The following is a 21288-nucleotide window of genomic DNA, read 5'->3' as shown; positions in this document are numbered from 1 at the left end:
TTTTGTATGTTGATTTTGTATCCAGCAACTTGACTGTATTCATTTATTATTTCTAAAAGTTTTTAGTGGATTCTTTAGGTTTTCTATATATAAAATCATGTCATCTGCAAATAATGACAGTTTCGCTTCTTCCTTTCTGATGGATTTGTCCTACTGGAAATCTTTTCCTCTTAATTAGACTATAGTTCGACTTATTTTGAAGAATCCTTATGTCGTTTACTGCATTTACTTGCATCAGGTTAGTCCACCTGTTAAGTTTTAAATTTTCTGAAGTTAATAAGAAGTCTAGACATAGCAAGAAATTGTATGTAGTGGGAAGAAATGCTCTTCCCTGGCTAATTCTAGCTCTTACTATGTATTTACCTCAAACACTTTTGGGAATTTTGAATCACAAATGTTTAATTCTGGTTAGAAGTAGTTACTTAAATATTTACTAAAGGCTCAATAATCCATTCTTTCCATTATTCTAAAAATCCAAGCCAGGGAGCAGAATGTTCCTGAGAATTCTTTTTTGCCATTCTAAGCTTGATTAATACAATGTATTTTGTCTAATACCTCCAATCATTTATTGGTTCCTAACATATATCCTTTAATTTAAAAATGGACTACCGAGGACTGTAGGAAAAACTTGTACTACTTCATGCCCCACTGTATCAATTTTGTATCTTTTTATCATTTTTGCATCCCTTTATCAATTTGATATATCTTTATCAATTTGAAACTGCATACATATAACAGATTTATCTAATAAAAACCACTGCAATATCTCTGAGCAGTAATTTATTATGTTTCTTAAATTGTGCAATACGAAAATACCTTTTAATGGCTCCCTATGTGAACTAATCATTTTGTGCCTTTAGAAATGTATATCATTGCTTGGTTGATGTTATTTGCCATTTTATTGCTAATTATAAAATATGGAAACAAATCTTAAGTAACTAAGTAGGTATATGTGGTTAGGTCATTATTTGGATACAAATTTTGTATTTCAAAGCTTATTCATTTTGACCTAATTAGGAACAGTGCTTTTTGAAGTTGTGTAGTTATAGATGCTAAGGGATTGGTTGATTAATGAAGGATTTGTGGGTAGGTTGCTAAATAAAATACACAGATCTCTAGAGTAAAAATAAGCTCGACTAGAATAAAAAAATTACTGTAGTTAGAAATATATATTTCTTGATTAGAAAGAGTAACTGAGATTGGAAAGAAAAGAGAAATTCAAATATACTTTCGTCTTTCTTTTTAAATGAACAGAAAATCAAATGTTCTAATTAGCTTTTTGACAAGTTTTACCCTTTGTTAAAAAACTTTCCTTATTGTATTTTATTAACTTTCCTGGCTTAAGAAGTGCTGTGTATCTTTAGTGATTTATCTCTTGTAATTCCTTGGGGTCATCCTTCTGCATATCATTGATGATTATATAGTACTGTGTCGGCAAGTGAGCTAACGTGGGTAATCCTCCGAATGTACTCTGGAAAAACCTCTTGGTTTTTCTAATTTGTCGTTTTCTCCCCCCACCATGAAGGTAGGATTAGAGAAAATGATTTTATCATCTCGTATTTCTTGACACAGTGCTTTTTGAAACACACAAATACAAGGGAGAATGTCACGACTAGAAATGCCCCTTGTTTAGAGTCAGATCCATAAATGTGTATTTCCCAGGCTTTCCCTCTCCTCATGTGACTAATGTTGCTACTTGAAATGATGCCTTCTCCTTCCCTGTGCCCCATCTTTGCTTGTCATATACGTATCCTTGAATATCTGTCCAAGTGGAAACTTGTTGGATCATCTGCAAGTACATGACACTGTTTCTATACCACTCTTCTAGTAGGAATCTATATCCTGCTTTGTGGAATAGTTACTAAGTGTCCTCTACCTCCCTCTTACTAGTTAAATTTCCTTCGAGGTATCTATGCTTAACTTATCTTCCAGTCCTTTGAATGTCTGACATATTATCTTGCCTAGAAGTGCAACAAAAATACCTTTTATTTATAGCCACTCTTTGCAGGCTAAGAAGTGTTTCCATATCTTATTTCATTTGAAATTTTAACTTCTTCATGTGACAGATGGAGAAATTCAGGGTCAGTGAAGTGAATTGACTTGCGTAGAGCACCCTCATGGCAAGGACTTCACTGGAACCACATCTTTCAATTTTGAAATTAGTCTTCTTTCTTTCTTTACTAATAGTCTTTCTCTGTTGAGAGCAAATAAAATAAGGCCAGAAGAGTTGTTAAAAATAGTGTCTTTGAGTGACAAAACTTGATCATATAGATCATACCTATTTCGGCTTAATCAGGTATCCATAAGTAATTGTTCTAACTAAGCTTTTTTTTTAACTTAATTCTTATGGAATTCTTTGAAAATTGTTTTTTAAATCTAGATGCAAGTGGGAATAATTTACCTCAGATAAAATTATTATGTTTATCTGTGTTGCATCTCAATACCCTTTGGCATAAGCTTAAGTATGGTTGAAGAGCAAAATTTCCTAGGGAGGCAATGATACATTTTGATGCATATTGTGCAAGTGATTTTCCTTCCTTGGAAGCCTTAAAAGCCATTTAAACGTTTTAAAGTGTAATTAGGCCTAAGGAACTGGTTGTTTAACTATAAAAACAAATGTAATTGGTTTCACTTTCTTTGTAAACCATTTCATAAACATCTAATTTTTTTTCAATGATTATAAGGACTCAATTGCTTGGTTTTGAAAATATAGTACATTTTGAGACTTATAGGAGGAAATTTCTAGCAAAATCAAACATACGTTGCATCCAGCAATCTCATTTATAGGAATCTATCCCAGAGATATACTGTGACAAAAATTTGAAAATACATACACACATATATGTTTTTATAGCATTGTTTATACTATCAGAAGACTAGAAACCATGCAAGTGTCGGTGACTAGGGGCTTGGTTGAATAAATTATGGTTTATCCACAGTGGAGTACTACGCACTTGTAAATATGAGTGAGAAATATCTCTGTATGTTGCTGTGGAATGATATATGGGATCTTTTGTTAAGTGAGAATAAGGTGGGACAAAAGAGTGTTTAGTATGTCGCCATTTATTTAAGAAAGGGTAGGGATACAAATAGGTGTACAAATGTGCTTATGTTAAAAACATGAAAGACGGGGCCGGCCCAGTGGCACAGCGGTTAAGTTCTCACGTTCTGCTTTGGTGGCCTGGGATTTGCCAGTTTGGGTCCTGGGTGCGGACCCATGCACTGTTTGTCAAGCCATGCTGTGGCAGGCGTTCTACATGTAAAAAGTAGAGGAAGATGGGCACAGATGTTAGTTAGCTCAGGGCCACTCTTCTTGAGCAAAAAGAGGAGGATTGGTGGCAGATGTTAGCTCAGGGCTAATCTTCCTCAAAAAAAAAAAAAAAAGAAAGAACCATATTTTTTAAAGGATTGTTTTTAAGGATAAGGAAGAAATGAGTTGAAGAGCCAGGGAACCCACTTTGCTTTGCAGTTTTACTTTAGAATCGTTTCACTATTTTATATAGTATAAATAATCAACTAAATAAATAAATACTGTTTCTAAGAATATAAAGTCAAACTGAATCAAATGAACCTACTGGTACCCGATTGGTGGTATAACCTCAGGAGAAGCATTTTAAAACACAGTGTTTGACTATGTGTCTAGCAATATGTCATCTAAAGACAAAAACAACAACAAAAATAATACTGTTTCAAGTAATCATATTGCTTGTGGTAGTGTTGGTATCATTCTGAGATTATTTTTGTCTTATGTGACAAATGAAATGAAAACTTATGTTGATGTCATTGATAACTGAGCTTTTCAGTGTTTTAAAATACAGATAAAATTTAGAGCAACTTATTTTTTCTTGAAAATTTGAAAGAGAGGAAACCTGTAGAGGAAAATGGACTCAAGACATATGAATCAATCAAAATTTTGAAGCTCTGGTGGGTCTGGTTCATGTACTATTTTCTTCCTTTTATATATATATCTGGAAAATTCCATAATAAAAAATGTTGAGGAAAAAAGTTCATGTCTGTTTGGACACATGCTGTTTCCTTTGTCTTGTCGGAATCGCAGACTGTCAGCTGATTTGCAGACCCTTTCATTTTATAAAGTTAGACAAGTTATTAGCTCAAGGATTAAAAACTGCGACTCATAGTTCAGCATTTTTGCACGGGAATAGTGTTTTAGAATTCTATTGTGATTTAGTAATCCTGAAGTATCTTGCACATATAATAAGAGGAGATATCATTTCTGCCAAGTGAGAGGGTCATATATTTAAAAAATGTAATTCACCCCTTTAAGTGTAAGTGCCACTAGAGCAGGGACTAAATGTCTTTCGTTCACTTAAAAACTATAATGCTTGTTGTATATTGGGTACTCGATATATATTTGTTAAATGAATAATAAACATTCGTATCTTTGTTATAGAATAACATTTATGTGGCACTTTATGTGTTTTCAAAGTGTCTTCAGTTCTGTCTCACTTTCTGTCTCCTAAATTTCGCATGTGTGGAAAAGACAGGTATTATCTCCATTTAATGGAGGAACCATAGACAGTGTACAGAAAACAATGCTTGAATGTATGTAAATGCCAGAAAATTGCAACTGCATTTGAAACTATGTATAATAAAGAACTAATTGTAAATTCTAGGGTGACTTTCTTTGACCGATATGGTTAAAGCTGGAAGGATAAATAAGTACCTCCCTACATACATTTTAACTTCACATGTATCTCTGAACCATATAAAGTTGCTAGGTTTAAAGGTCAAAATGAGTCAGTGATCAGCAGTTTCACACAGTTCAGCCTATAGAACCGTAAGGCCAACTAGAAAGAAGATGGACAGAAGCTGTGACCCCTTCCTCCTTGTCCACTTGCCACTCGTCCCTGAAACTGACAAGTGAATGGGAGCTGCTTTCTCTGGCTGCAGGGGTCATTGTATTAACTTCCATTCTTCAGTTATTTCTTCTTCTCTCATCCAGAGACTCTCATTTTCATTAACACGGCCTGGCCATAAGTTGATTGGCATTAATTGCTGTAGCAAAGAACAGAGAAAGAGAACCCTGGCAGCAGTGCATTAAGGGAATTAAAAGTACTGCTTCCAGTCAAAACGCTACTGACTGCTTCAACCTGTCTAGTCGAGTAGGAGCAGGATGGATCTTCTCCCTGGTCCAGTGGAACCACACTATGTGGGTATTTGGTGGACAATGGAAGTTTGATAATGAACTCTGTATGCCAACCTATCCTCCAGGTCGAGGTCTGGGAGAAGAATCCTGTTAGTGCCAAGTGAATAGTAAAGTTGAGACAAAGAAATTAAATATATCCTGCCTGTGGACAATTATTAGACATTCAGCGATGTATTCTAATTCAATACTGTTAACTCAGAGTCTCTGAAAAGATTTTGGAGCATAATAGAAGGGTAACATAGTATTTGTAAAGGAAGATCTTATACCTGGGAACAGAATTCTAATAAAAAACAGAAGAAAATATAATTGGCATTATCAATAAGAAAATAGAAAATATGACCAGAAAATGAGATGAAAAGATATACCCATAATGGCTGAAATCAAAAGGTTAGTGGTTAGCGTGAGGAATAATATATGGAAAACAAAAATTCAATGATGCCATCTGGAATGGGCTCAATTGTGTTCCCCCAAAATTAGTATGTTGAAATCCTAACCCCCAGTATCTCAGAATGTGACTGTTTGGAAATAGGATCTTTAAAGGGGTGATTAAGTTAAAATGAGGTCCTTAGGATGGGCCCTAATCCAATATGACTGATGTCCATATAAGAAGAAGAAATTTGGACACAGACATGTACAGAGGGAAGGTGATGTGAAGACTTAGGGAAAAGACTGCCATCTACAAAATTATGAAAAGATAGATTTCTGTTAAGTAACCCAGTTTGTGGTACCTTGTTACTGCAGCCCTAGCAAATGAATATGCCATGTGAAAGGCAGTTAAAAGCAGAATCAGCATCCCAAAAAATTGAATCAGGAATTTAAAATCCAATTTTAGAAACTACTCAAGAATATATGTATTTTTTTCGTTTCTCTCTCTCTCTCTCTGTCTCTTTTTTTTTTGGTGAGGAAGATTGGCCCTCAGCTAGCATCTGTGCCAATGCTAATCTTCTTCTATTTTGTATGTGGGACACTGCCGCAGCATGGCTTGACCAGTCATGTGTAGGTCCACATCCGAGATCCAAACCCACGAACCCTGGGCTTCCAAAGCGGAGCGTGCAAACTTAACCACTATGCCCCCAGGCCGGCCCCTATCATTTTGTCCTTTTAAAAATATATTCTTGGGGCCAGCCTGGTGGCATAGTGGTTAAGGTTGTACACTCCACTTCCACGGCCTGGTGTTGACTGGTTTGGATCCTGGAAGTGGACCTAGCCCACTCATCAATCCACACTATGGCGGCATCCAACATAAAATAGAGGGAGATTGGCACAGATGTTAGCTCAGCGACAATCTTCCTCACCAAAAAATAAAAATAAAAGGACAAAACGATAGAGCAAAAAAGGAAAATTTGTGTATCTGTGTCTTCTTTCACAAACTGAGATAAGCCACCATATCTATTCCCATGACCACCTCTCCACCTCTACAAAACATAAAACTGTAGGGTAAGAGAGGTTCAATAAAGGAAATCTTTCATCAGTGGTAGTTTGTAAATCAAAAGGGGATTAAAATTTTGGAAAGTAATTAATTTTCTTAGTTTCCTAGGACTGCAGTATCAAAGTACTATGAACTAGACTGCTTAAAACAAAAGTTTATTGTCTCATAATTGTGGAGGCAGGAAGTCCAGAATCAAAGTGTTGGCAAGCCTCTGTTACCTCCGAAGGCACTGGGGAAAGAGCTATTTGCTGCCCCTTTACTAGCTTTTAGTGGCCTTTGAGGGGTGTTGGCTTGTACTTGCATCACTCCAATCCTCCATTCTCCAAGTGTGACTTGTCAGCGTTTTCCCTCTATACGTGTCTGCCTCTGTGTCCAAATTTCATCTTTTTATAATGACACCAGTCAGGTTGGAATAAGGCTCACCCTAATGACCTCATTTTAACTTGATTACCTCTGTAAACACCCTATTTCCAAATAATGTCATATTCACTGGTCTGGGGGTTAGGACTTGGACATATTTTTTGGAGGGAGACAGAATTCCACCAATAACATTAATGTACCAAAGTGTTAACAGTGTCAAGCTCTGTGTCATTGTTACTATTCTTTTCTTAAACTTTTCTATTTTTTCCGCAATGGGCATGTATTGCTTTTATATTCTGAACAAATGTTATTCAAAAAGTAAGATAAATGATTTTTCAAAAGTCTCATTTTTGAATTATTCTGTACATTAGCTTCCAGTTTTTATATTATATAATTCTATTTGGTTTAAATTGTTTTCTGATTCCATTTGCATTAATGTAACATTTAGCAATCTGTCGTCTGCATAATTATGCATCTGTGATTATAGGTAAGATAGAAAAAACTTCCATCTTTGAATTAAAATAGTCTCTTAGCATTTGTTATCTGTAGAGAGCAGACTGATGTCATGGGTAAAAGGAGGACAATGTGAATAAAGAAGGCATTTGCAATAGATCTGTGAGCAGTGGGAACACCGTCAGTTACCCTGAAGTCCTGAGTCCCGAGGCCATGAAAGTTTTCTCCGGCATTAAGCAAATAGGTGAAGCATCCTTGTTAGGCTCATGTACAGAATGTCTGTTTTCATTCAATGCTAGTAAGCTCTTCATTGGTTTTGTGTGAGTTATTGGTGACTGCTTTTTAAGAGTCAAATATGGTTTTATAAGCTTTCTAATGAACTGACTCTTTTTTTTCCCTTAGATTTGCCTGCAATGGATAACTCAGTGTTTTTGGAACTATTTGGATTGGATAGAAATCTGCCATTATATTACTACTTGTGTTTTCCTTGGTCCTGATTATCAAGTATATATCTGTATAGCTATATTCAAACATCTACAACAAGACATTCTACAGCACACTCAGATTCAAGATCTGCAGGTGTTCCTAAAGGTGAGTATTTTTATATCGGGCGGGGGAAGTGTTTGTTAAGATTTAATAGCTAACTGTAATGGAGTGCTTAATGTCAGATACTCTTCTAGACACTCATCCAATCCTGAAAACCACCTTTTACATAGGTAGTATTATCATCCTCATTTTAGAGATGAGGGGACTGGGGCACCGAGTTAAATGAGTCACCTGAGATTATCCAGCTAGCGGGTGGTGGGGCCAGGATGTGCAGTTAAGCTGTCTGGATCCAAAGCTTTGCTTTTAACCAGTATGCTATGACACAGGATGTATTTTTTTTTTAATATTCCTGTATCTTATTTGGTCAATAAAAGTTCAAGTTACTGTGTTAATACAGTGGTTTGATACTTTTTAAAAACGTTTAATATAATTTCCTATATCTTCAAATTCTGTATTTTTCTAAACTTCTATTTTCACAAAGCTTTTCCATGAAGATTATTATAACACTCTTTTAAAAAAGTCACTACCATCTATAAGTTAATATTTTAAAACAAGATATATAGTTGCTTACTTTCTCACTCACAGTAATGTGACTCTTGAAGCTCTGGACTTTCAGAAGTACGTGATTTGTAAACACATCCCTGTGTGCAATCCTAGATGGAAATCCAACTCTATTTGCTTTAACTTAAAATCTTTCCTTGAATTTAAAGTGTGTTTCACTCTCACTGCTGCCCTCACCATCCCACAGGCACACGTCTGCGTGCGTGCACCATTTATCATTTGCTGCTGCTCTCTAGGTCAACAAATAATTTCTATGTAAATTAATTTTATCTTTATTCTTTACCATTAGATACTTGTCAGAGCTATTTCCCATTTGATGATGATTTTCTATAAATAGATGTCGGTAATCATTTAGGATTGCCAAACTGTCAGGTATTTTTATTTCATAAATACTGACTTTAAAAGGTCTCAAACTTCCTACGTATATCACTAGACTTATGATTCTAGAAAGATTCTTAATGAAAAAGTATATCTAGACGTTGGTTGTACCTGAAGAAGGAAAACTTAGGTAGAAAAAGAAAAGTGATCTGCAAGAGGTAATTTGGAGAACAGGGGTGGCTGAGCAAATGGGAATTATGTTGAGGACAAAACATGAGCTCCTTTTCGGTAAGGGACGTTTTCATCAGCTACAGTAGTCAGTTACAGGGATTTCAGAGTCTGAAATTTTCCCAAACTCTTGTGTTTGAATATTCCCTAACCTATAATTCTCTGGCCTCTTATCCCACTTTGGTTTCCCCCAGTGTTTGTCACTAACTGAAATTGTTTTATATATATTTTTGCCAGTCCTCCCCTGTATAATAAGTAAGCTCCACAAGGGCTGTGGTTTTGTCTATCTCATTTACTAAAGTATTTTCAAAGTCTCAAACAGGATCTGGCACATAGTAGGTGGCCAATAAATATTTGTTCATAGAATAAACAAAGAATGTAAATAAATATAAAGGAAAAGGTGAATGACCTTAGTTCTATTCTCATTGAATAACAAACATTGCTAAATTCTTCAAATGATTGTCACTTAGCTTCCTTCTGCCAGAAGGGTGTCTTTATATTTCATCATCTTTAAATCTGATTAATGTCGGTGATTATTGCAGTTTTATCTCTTTCTTGACTACTGCAGGAAAAAATTATAATAGGGTTTGCAAATGGTGACCTCTTTAATTGTGTCCCAAACTCTGTTGTGCTCTGGGCATAGTGCTATCAATTTAAAACTAAAGAATTTTTAAGCGAGGGAGGAAAAGATTATCTTTACTACCTAAGTCCTATTTAAATTACTAAAATTTTAATTGAATTGGAGTAAATCCAAACTAAGAACATGTTGGCAAAGAATTCATTTCAGCCCTTGTCCTGGAACAAGGCTAAAATTCTCCTTATTCTTACTCCTGCTGTTTGCATTCATCCGAGGGATCAGGAAAAATGCCTTTCTAATACCACGACTTCACTTTATCTTTTGTTTCATTTTCAGCAGGTAGGTCTCAAGTTCACTGATCCCTTTTGGTGGACAGTTACTTTTCTTGTGAGATAAATCCAGTGCGGTTTACTTAAATATGCATTTATACACCCCTTTAACTACTCCTTTAAGCCCTGTTGTAATCTCTTGTCTGCAAAGTGTGTAAGCATATGTACACTATTTTTCACATATTCCCATATTAACCAACACTGAAATTTTGATTACTGAAGTGATTTTTATTCTTCCTTCCCTCAGGAGATCCCCCAAGTCAGAAATATGTGATTTAAAAATTCCTCATTCAACGATAGTTACAGGGATTAAACCTTGGAAATTGTTTTATACTTTCAGATGTGAAATCTCCGACTTGTACAAAGAGAGAAGACTTATCAGTAATTCTCCATATAACTACATGCCAAAGCCATAATAATAATCTTATATAGATTACACGTTATTCCCTGACTACGTATTTAATAATGATTGCTTTTGAGAGGAGAGAGGAGGTAAAGTAGAACAGGGCACTTTTACTTTTTATTGCATATATTTGTATGGGCTTTTTTTAGATTTTTGAAGAATGAGCGCATACTGCCATTTTGTGTCTGTGTGTGTGTGTGTGTGTGTGTGTGAGGAAGATTGACCTTGAGCTAATATCTGTTGTCAATCTTCCTCTTTTTGCTTGAGGAAGATTGTTGCTGAGCTAACATCTGTGCCAGTATTCCTCTAGTTTATATGTGGGATGCCGCCACAGCATGGCTTGATGAGCAGTGTGTAGGTCCGTGCCCAGGATCCGAACCCATAAACATCAGTTCGCTGAAGTAGAGCACGCGAACTTAACCACTATGCCACTAGGCCAGCCCCATCCATACTACTTTTATAATAAAGCTACTTTTTAAAAGGAGGATATTGAATCATTATATAAAAACAGGACAAGTATCTAACTGTTGTAAATAAGTTTAAATAACCAGGCCCAATTGAATTAGTTTCCAAAATATTGGAACACCACAAACATGTTATGTTTTTAACTATTGTGAGTTATCTTGAAAAACTTCAGAGAATGAAATGGCTCAAGAAGATTGAAAATATGTAATTCTTTTCCTGGTTTAAGTTTCATGTATTGACAGAAAGTGACATGATAGAAGCATTACTTTAGGAATGAAAATCTGTCTAGGCATGCAGTGTGGAGAAAATAACTTAGTTATATTCATTTTGGTTTAGGCTCAAGATTTTAAATTAGGTAATTGATCAGTCTATGCTCATTTTCTATACTTCTGATATCCCAGTGAGCAATTCTTCATGATCAATATATTAAAAAAATAACTTGAAATTTCTTAGACCGGAGGTGGTTAACACTACTACTAGTTTGGTTTACTGCTACAGCCCAGGTTTACTAAAAACAACAAAACAAAAAGTAAAACACCAACCAAAGAAAAATTCCTTTTTAGATTAAACCACTAAAATATTAGATTAGATGAATGCCATGGGTATACTTTGCTATCAGCAAGTTCTTGTCTGAGTTTTTCACAATATCCTTGTAGACACAACAGTAATGTGGGTTGGATAACAGAGCAGCTAACTGCATTATTCCCATACCTGGTGATTGATGGATCGGTACTGAGCTGGAAGGCAACTTCCGAAGGTATGCCGAAGAGCTTAGTCCTTGGACTTAGGATCCTGAACATTTTTATCTGTGACAGATGATGGTTCAGAAAATCTGTAGGCATGAAACTTTCGGAAAAACATCATCCAACAAATAAATATTCTCAAATATCTCAGCGAGCTTGAAAGTCTGAAGTTTTGTTTTGCCTTAGTGGAGCCAGCTCTCTGTCTCTGTCTCTCAGCCACACTCTCACACACACACATGTACAAGGAAGCAGGTTTAGAGAAGGTTAGTTTAACGGTAATTCAGGGACCCACGTTTTCACCAGCCGGCTGTATTGCGTTCCTTTCCAGCATGCTAACAGGCTGGCAGTGATCTGGGTTTTAGTTTGTGAATTCAACCTGAGGAAAAACTTCACTGAAATGTTAGGCTAGGAAAAGATTGCCTTCCAGTGAAAATCAGGCTGTGAAGGCTCAAAATGCTTAATTAAAATTGTTCAACTAAATCTTGCATATTATGGCAAAATCAATTTATAATTATGAAAAAATCAGATTAATTTCAACCCAATCAGTAAATTGTCAAGAGGGATTTTTTTTTTCTTGCTACTGCAGCTGTTGATACCAGAGCATGTTGACAGGGTAAGAAATGGAGATCAGACTAAGAAAAACCAATTGAATACTAAGCTTTTAAGAGATGAAAGTTTACATAATTAAACATAATTCATCTGAGGGAACAGACAAAACATGTTCAGTAGTATGTCAACTGTGGTTTGCAGGTATGTTTTCTGCATTGTCCTTTTATCACTTAGTCCACCTGAATTCAAATTCTGGCTCTGTCACTCTGACTCTGTAAGCCTTGGGCACATTGCTTAACCTCTCCATGCCTCAGTTTCCTCATCTGTATAACAGGATGTGAAATAATACCTATCACGTAGAGTTGTTGAGGAATTAAATGAGATGACATCTGCAAAATACTTCTAGAACATTATCTGGCACATAGTGAGTGCTTAAAAAAAAAGTTAGCAGTTATTTGAGTTTCTGCATCCCTGTCTCATCCTTGTCTTCTTCTTCTTTACTTAAGAAAAAGATGTGTGGAGAACGCAGCAAAGGGAACAGAGTTTTCTCCTGAGTCCATAGCTAGACTACGTACTTTTGTTCCCATTTTTTTCTCCAGCCCCTGAGACGCCTTTCTGTATCACATCATAGGAATACCTGGCATATACTTAAGATCTACATCAGGAACATTCTCTTATGTTGCATCTGACCAAGGCCCGCTCCCTCATATACTCAGCCAAGATCGAATCTTCTGTCTAGTCGTCACATATGCCCATGTACCCCTCACCTGAGTTAAAATCTTTAAGAACCACATACTCTATCCTAAATGTTTAAGAATTTCATGTTCTATCCAGAACCACACACACTATGTAAACTTCCCTGATCCTAAGAGTGATTAGGGTGCTTATTAAAATTGCTATGTCTAGACTCTTCCTCAGACCTACTAAAACCAAATTTTCATGAGTAAAATTTGAGTTGTCAGATTTTAGTATAAAATCTCAAGTAGTTTAAAACCTTTAGAATATGTGAAAGTCTTACCTCTGGAGCTTGAGTCCAGAATGCCAACACCATGGATTTGAAGGTTTTGGGGCCATTGGCCCTGGAACTTCTAATTTTACCAAGTACCCCAGGAGGAACACACTGGAAGAAACAGCGCTTGCAGGTTGTGTTTCTCCCACTTTGACCAGGAAAGAAGATCCTTTGTCATATAATACGTCAGACAACACACAAAACCTCATCTCTAGTAGCAGCAAAGAGCAGAGCTGTGTTCACAACACCCCTTCTCTCACATGACCCTTACTATATAATTTGATGCTTCCTACGTGAGATTTGACATTAACGCAAATTCTTTAAGTGACCTCAGTGTAAAGTAAGTTCTACACCTTTTGTGGTAAACTTTTATTTTATATGCCTCCCGATGATTATTAATAAGAATCAACTCTATTCCAATTTAATCCACTCAAAGTGACTTATCTTACTTTTTTCCCTTTATAAAGAACCATTACACCTTTTTTTAAAAATCAACTTTCAAATGTGTTAATAATTAAATATTCTGGAAAGAATATATCAGAAAATACCTAAACTTGGTCCTGAAATCATAAAACTGAAGTGTTTCGTGTTAGCATGCTTAATTTTTTTGTACTTTGTGTCTGTTCACCACCCTGAAAGGCCTTGTCTTCAATTCAATTCCAAATTTACAGGGTTTGCAGTAGTTCTAAAAACATATCTGCTGGGAATTATTTTTAAAAACTTTAACTGATACAAATAATATCTGAAAGTATAGGTATACCTTGATTCCCATTATAGGCGTATTCCTGAGAAGTTGCAAGAAAATTCAGTAATGTCTTAATTACTACTGAGCGAGTCAGAGGTGCTATTTAGATAGTCCAGCGAAGGCTACTTTGAGGGGCTCAGCAGAGACCTGAATGAAGCAAAGGAAAAAACAATGCAAAGGCTTCTGACAAAATCCTTCTCAATGAGAAGAAAGGCAAGTGCAAGAGCTCAGAGGTAGGAATAAGTTGTGCCCACTTAGAAAGTGTCAAAATGACACTGTGTCCAGAACAAGGTGTGAGGGAGCAAGAATGGTAAGAGGTGAAACAGGAGTCAGAGCCAGATCATGTATGGCTTCATGTACATGGTGAGGAGGTGAGGAGTTCAGATAGCCTGACCTAATGCTGTTATTGTCTACATTTTACACATGAGAAAATGAGGCTTAGAGAGTATAAACTTTCCCAGGTTCGTTCATCTAGTAACTAACACAGAAGAGTCTGAACCTTTTTTGGTCTGAATCCAAATCCTGTGCTCTTTCCAGTATATCAAATTGTCTTTCACTGACTAGTCTGGTTACGTTTTTAGAAAATGTGATCCTAAATTCAGTGGACCTTCTAATTAAATGTTCTCAATAGTAAAAGAAAACCAGTGGATACATATTTGAAACTGGATTCTATATACGAAGGAGAGAGGGAAGCTGTGTATATGCCATGTCATATAATATTGAATACACAGGCAACGTTTTGGTTTAGAATGGTAATTTTTAATGCTTTTTGATGATTCAAGATTTGAAACTCAGAATTAATGAAGAGAGCAAATCTTTGAAGGCAGCTGGTTGAAAAGCCATGAGGTACAAAAAAGAAAATGCACTATGCTCGAAGTGAACTTCCTAACCAAATCATAAACCACTGCAGTGGTAACCTATCAAAAAAGAAAAACTTCTAATGGAACAAATAGCGCACTGTTTATGTAAAATGGGATAGTATTACCTTAGATAATTATATATGTCTGCTTATTTAAAGAGTAAGGGAATTTATATTTTTATATGGAGTCCAATATACTTAGGTCTATAAATGAAATGATAATAAAGCAGTATTCTAAGGAAATGGGCTGTTATAACTTGAATGATAAGCTGGCAGTGTAAGTGGTCATAATTACAGAGAAAAGTTATCCACTAAAAAGGCCATTAGAGAACATTTACAATAAAATGAAAAATATTCCACTTTGAAGACCGAAAGTGGAATTCAGAGTTTCTGAACTTTTATTCAGAGCTAAAATTACCTATGAATTTTAAATAATGAACTACATCATTTACAAACATTCCTTTTTAAATGAATATTTAATTTTTCTGTTATGAAATAAGACTTTAATAGCCTTGTTTGCCATTTTTACGAGTGTCTCTTCAGTATAGTTAGCAGGGTATTTTCTCTTTATTTTAAAATTAACATCCAAAGTGGAAGCCATAATTTCAAAAACTATATTCTAAGCAGAAAATATATTTAAACCAAGTAATAGCTATGGCTCTCCATAGGAAGTTTTCATTTTTAAATTAAAGTGGAACAATAATTGAAAAATTTTGCTTATTTTTGCCCAGAAGAGAAGTATTAGAGTTATTGTTCAAATGTTGTCATCTCCTATTGTAATTCATGTTTAATGAACAATAGGCATTCTTTTAAAAATCATGAATATATACTAAAACAATTTTTCTGGCATTGGGTTTTTGTTGTCTGGTTAGAATAACACGTTACTATAATTCCTCTCCAACTTAAGTATAGTTTTAGTGAAGAGGTCATCAATGCTAAATCACATGTAATTTGAATGAAGAGAATAGATAAATTCATAGTAGGTAGTTCCATGACTACAGCAAGAACTGTTTAAAGTGAATTCTTGAACAGTAAGATAGGTCTTACTTTGATCCTGTTTTTTCCCCAAAGAACAAAGTAAAATATTTTTGATAGGAGAAAAATTTACAAAGACCCAATATTTCTGCTATTCATAAGATGAGCATCTTCCCTTTGATTCAGTTACTTTCCATAAACTGGAGACACGATATGTACTTCAGCTGTTACTGTTTAGGACAGGGACCTGTCTCATTCATCTTTGTGTCTTCAGTATACAACCAGGAACCTTACAAACAATGAGGATGAACGAGTTAATGAGTGAACAGAAATGAAAGAATGGATGAGATAATGTCACAATTGTTTCAGAATGAAGAATAGAGTTCCAATTTTTTGCTGGGGGTATTAGCTCTGGCCTTAATGGTGTAATGTTATGTATATAGCTTAGCGTCATTTAGTTTCCTTAGCTTATAATATCAGCCTTATAGATCAGTGATAATAATTTTTTTAAAGTACTTACTAACTTTCCCCCCAAATTTTAGGTGATAGATGGTAAAATAAGTGTAATGTTCTCCCAAGTTATTTGCAAGCTGTGATCTATTACTAACCTGTAAGTGACCAGTGACATCTGAGGCCTTTGAAAACAACCATTCTTATTGAGAATTGGGTGATGTTTTCCTAGCTACCCTATGTTCATGTCTCTCATCTATAAACTGATTGTATCTAACACAATATCTGATATGGGATAATATATTATCTTTTATTCTTTTGAATTACTTTTTTTTGTTATTAATTTTTGCCTTTAACTATAATCTCCAGAAAGGCATGAATTGTTCAAATTTTTTAGTAACTTTCAAAACAACTAACGTAATACTATTACCTTGAATCAAGGGTGATTTTTGTTCAGCAGAATTTTTTTGTTTATTACTCTGAAGGCTAGATACTGCATAGCTGGTATTTGGAGATGCTAAAAGGAATAGTCATAAAATCCCCTGAAAATCTCTTAAGATTCTTAATGAATGCCCCTACTGTTTTTACTCTTCAGCGTCTCATTTGGGATACTAACCATTAAATTCCAAATTAGTACAGACATGCATAGTACCAACATTATGAATTGCAGGCTGTTGAAGGTTTTATGAGCAATAGCCGTAGAACAGATATTCCTTGCAATATGATAGTGTCCTTTGATAGATAAGCTTTAGAGTCTTTACTAATTAGAAATGTGAATAATCATTCTATAACTGACTCTGTTAGATCCAAAATATTAGGAAGATTTCATTATCTAAGAGTTTGTTTTATATTTTTGTTAGCTGTAAAGCATTTTTGGTTTTGAAAACAGACAGCCTTGTTTCATAAGGATGTGATTTCTTGCTAGCATATGCATACACAGCTTGCTAAATAAAAAGCAATTATACATTTACTAGCAACATAAAATCCCTCATCTATAGCTGAAAAAAATGATGCAACTATTTAAAATTCATTAACGTAGAATTGTGTGCCTTTACCCAAGTGAATGAACTTCTCTTCATATTTTTTGACAGGAAGAAGCCCTGCGTGGATTTCGAGTGAGTGATTACTTTGAATACATGGAAATTTTGGAACAAAACTACCGACCAGTGCTGCTAAGAGACATGCGGAACATTAGAGTTCAAAACGTGTAGATCATGGAGGACACAGTTTAATTTCATGTCTTCTTTATTTTTAAAGGAAACAAAGGGACTTGATTGTTTTCCATCTGTGTCCGTAACAACATATACTTTGTGAATACACATGCTGTAAACCAATCCTGAGAGTTTTTGAATATAATATATTCAAGTAGGTTTTAGCTCAGTTTATGACATGAAGTGAATTCATTTTTGTAAGTTCGTTGTTTTGTAAGCTTGCTATAGAGTCAGATCTAGCTTACTTATGATTCTTAATGTTTAAAAGCTAGTCCAGCCTACGTCTCCCCTTCACTGGGTGATTAAAATATTTTTTCCAATGAGTTTGGAAAGAAGCAGCAATCTTGTAAATAACTGTTTGACTAGCCAGAGACAGTCTGTAGAGATGAGCAAAAACCAACTGTTTTCTTCATCTTTTATTGTACACATTTAAAGAAAAATAGAACCACAACTGCTTATTTTACATGTGGAGGACAAATGACACTTACCGTGGCAAATGGAAGGAAAACTATGTCCTCAGACATAACTGTTTTTCTAAGAATTGCTATTGATACTATATCAGTTTATAATTTTTCATGTGACATAGACTCTACACGGTTCATTGCAAAGATAGGCTGGTTATTGCACCCGGATGAGCATTTGACTCTCATTTGTTCTATATTTGCTTTGGTGATTGGGTTGATTTGTACTGAACTTGAAAACATTAAGGATAATACATTTCCAAGTTATTTTAAATGACTAACACTATGTTTTCTTTTATTTAAATAGAAGTCTTTGCTCCAGGGAGATTAATATGATATGTGAGGGTCTATTTTCTTATACTGTAACTGTCGCATTTAGTATATGAAAGATAATACACAAAAATATTAAATTGTTAATTTTTCTGTCAGCAATTTCAGCAGGTCTTTTAAATTATAGGTAGAGGTCCTTTTGTACTCATTGCTTATATTTAAATATAAATTGGCCACCATTAAAACCATTCTGAAGCATTTTTCCTTTTCAACCAAAAATGGTTCATCCGCAAACTTATTTTTTCTTACACTATGATAAAACAACTGGTACCGTGCAGTTTTCAATTTTGTGATATTTAGCCTATTGCAATATCAGCCTTCCAGAATCAGGTTTTATGCTGTTAATGCCAACAATAGCTTCTCAGTAATGGTGTTCCTAAAGGGCATTGAAAAAGTTGAGAAAAGAAAATTGAGCAAATTAATTTGACATATTGCTCACTTTAGCTCTGGCTGATGTGATTTAAATAAGAGAGTCCTAGGTGACCCAAAACACCAAGCTTTGTCTACTTTCAAACTTAATTTTGAAAAGCTGTTCCACAGAACCTGTAATCCATGTTTATGGTTCCGTTTATTCCCGTTCTCTTCCTGAGTTATTGTTATTGGTCCTAAGAAACTTGCAGCTTTATTTCTTTTTAAAAGCTCTTACGTGGTAATTGGAAATACAAATGGAGAAGGAACTATAACTTAATTTTTATAATGTTCATTGGTGATTTTGATTGGAAATTGAAGTCAAATCTAGATAATAACAATTACATTTTGGACAGGTGACTTCAGCTAGAACCAGGCACCTTTCATTTTCATTTGATAAATGTCCTATGAACCGTGACCTAGCAATTTGTTTGGTGAAATAAAATGTAAAATACAGTAGTCTGTGTAGCTTCCATTGTGAATTTTTGTACCAATTTTTAAGAATACTCTTTAGAATAGAAATAAATTCAGCCAACTCTTGCTTTTCCATTTTGTTTTAAATATTTAAGTGTAAGACCTTAAGACAGACTTTATTTCTGATCTGTGAAGGGTTACCTCGTACATTTTACAGGATTCATTGTAATAAACTATATTTTATAATACAATGTAAACGAATTTGTGAGAAATTTAAGTACTCATATATAAATCTTTGAATATCTGTTTTCAAATTTTCATCTTTGTAGTTTTGTCCCCTCGTGATATATAAGCATCTAAAGAATCTGTGAAGGTAAAGTAAGTGTCAGAAATTCATCTAAACTTCTTAATAGGATTCTACCTAAATCTATGATTCTTAAATTATAGTCTGCTCTAGTTTGTTTTTCCAGCTCCTGGATGTTAAAGAAATTTCTTTGGTCATTCATTAAACAGACATGTTTTGAGGATTACACATATAAGGAAATATTTTTAATGTTCAGGATAGGATAAATGAGATACAGCGCCCCACTCAAAGAGTCCACAGTCTTGATGGAGAGAAGAATAATTTTAAAACTGTGAAAATACAGTTATAAATATGACAAGTGAGAATTGACCTCTGGATTTGATGACTTTGGTAAGAGCAGTTTTGATGGAGTAGTGAGGGCAAGAGTTTGGTTGGGGTGGGTTTAAATGATCCTGAGAGGAAAGATTTTGGAAACTGCTCTTTCTAGAAGGATTGTTGTACTTCTGGAAGGAGGAGACATGGGATCAAGAGTGTTTAAGATGGGAAATGGAAGCATGTTTTTATGTGGGTGCAAATAAGTCAATAGAGCGGAAAAGCTGACACTGCTGCCGAGAGAATGCTGCAGTAAATGTCAGGAGTAGATGGCGGCGGACTGAGATCTTGTGAGTAAGTTTCGGAATTAGCCTTTGCCTGGACATGGACAGTTCACTGAGAGTAACAGAAGAAGAGACAGTGTAAACGGGCACTGGCACAGGATGGACATTTCTGGAAATTGTTTTCTCAGTGAAATAGGAAACAAAGTCATCAGCTAAGAGTTAGGATGGTAAAACTGGTAAGTTTTATGAGATCAGAGTAAGTGAAATAGCTATCAAGGATGGTGGAAGAGTGAATGAAATAGGAAAATATACAGATCTTCCTCAACTTATTATGGGGTTATGTCCTGATAAACCCATCGTAAGTTGAGAATATTGGAAGTCGAAAATGCATTTAATACACCTCCTGAACATCATAGCTTAGCCTAGCCTACTGTAAACATGCCCCGAACACTTATATTAGCCTACAGCTGGGCAAAATCATCTAACAGAAAGCCTATTTAGAATGAAGTGGTGAATATCTCATGTGACTTCTTGACTTCTGTACTGAAAGTGAAAAACAGAATGGTTGCATGAGTACACATGGTTCCAAGTGTATCAGTTGTTTCTCGTCGTGATCACGTGGCTGACGGGGAGCTGTGACTTGGTTCTGCTGGCCAGCATCACAACAGAAGGTTGCACCGCATATTGCTAGCCTGGGAAAAGATAAACATTTAGAATTCAAAGTACAGTTTCTACTGAATGCCTGTCGTTTTCACACTGTTATAAAGTTGACAAATCATGTCAAATCATTTTAAGTCAAAAACTTTCTGCAGTATAATTGTGATTTAATGGTCATGAGATGAGTTAGCAAAGTTGCCTGTTTTTTCTCCAGCCATGTTTCACTGTGAAGGGGGCAGGTAAAGAAGGGTAGTGAATTGAGTTTAACCAGAGTTTTAGTTTAGCCAAGAGAGTATGACTAAGCAAGGAAAGCACAAGGGAGTTGATGGTATTTGCAAGCAAATTATTATAATATTGTGACCATGGTAGTTAAACTAGATCAGAAAGAAGTGGAAGGGCCCCGTGGCTGAGTGGTTAAGTTTCTGTGTTCCACTTTGGTGGCCCAGGGTCTCTCCAGTTCGGATTCTGGGCATGGACCTAGCACCACTCATCATGCCATGCTGAGGCGGCATCCCACATAGCACAACTAGAAGGACCTACAACTAGAATATACAACTGTGTACTGGGGGGCTTTGGGGATAAAGAATGAAAAAAAGAAAGATTGGCAAAAGATGTTAGCTCAGGTGCCAGTCTTTAAAAAAAAAAAAGGAAAGTGGAGACAAGAGAAGGATATGACACAGTGGAAAGTTGATATGATCAATTGGTTGTAGGTTCTTCTGTGTTGAAGGATTGATTGATTTG

The 21288-nt window shown here is 35.3% G+C and overlaps 1 protein-coding gene across 9 annotated transcripts in view; it reads left to right on the top strand.

Moving 5' to 3' along the window:
- TBC1D32 (TBC1 domain family member 32) overlaps positions 1 to 19308 on the top strand; it is a 187914-nt gene extending 168606 nt beyond the window's left edge. For all 9 annotated transcript variants that reach the window (XR_011522049.1, XR_011522050.1, XR_011522048.1 and 6 more), the window contains 2 exons: positions 7812 to 8000; positions 17258 to 19308. Coding sequence is in view for 6 of the 9 variants with exons in the window: in XM_070556904.1 (XP_070413005.1) it covers positions 7812 to 8000; positions 17258 to 17377 (309 nt within the window). In the remaining 3 variants the exon portion in view is untranslated. The remainder of the gene's footprint in view (positions 1 to 7811; positions 8001 to 17257) is intronic.
- The last annotated feature ends 1980 nt before the right edge of the window (positions 19309 to 21288 follow it).

The sequence above is a fragment of the Equus przewalskii genome, chromosome 9 (genome assembly GCF_037783145.1).
Source record: "Equus przewalskii isolate Varuska chromosome 9, EquPr2, whole genome shotgun sequence".
NCBI classification, from domain to species: domain Eukaryota; kingdom Metazoa; phylum Chordata; class Mammalia; order Perissodactyla; family Equidae; genus Equus; species Equus przewalskii.
This window is presented reverse-complemented; position numbering and strand designations above follow the sequence as displayed.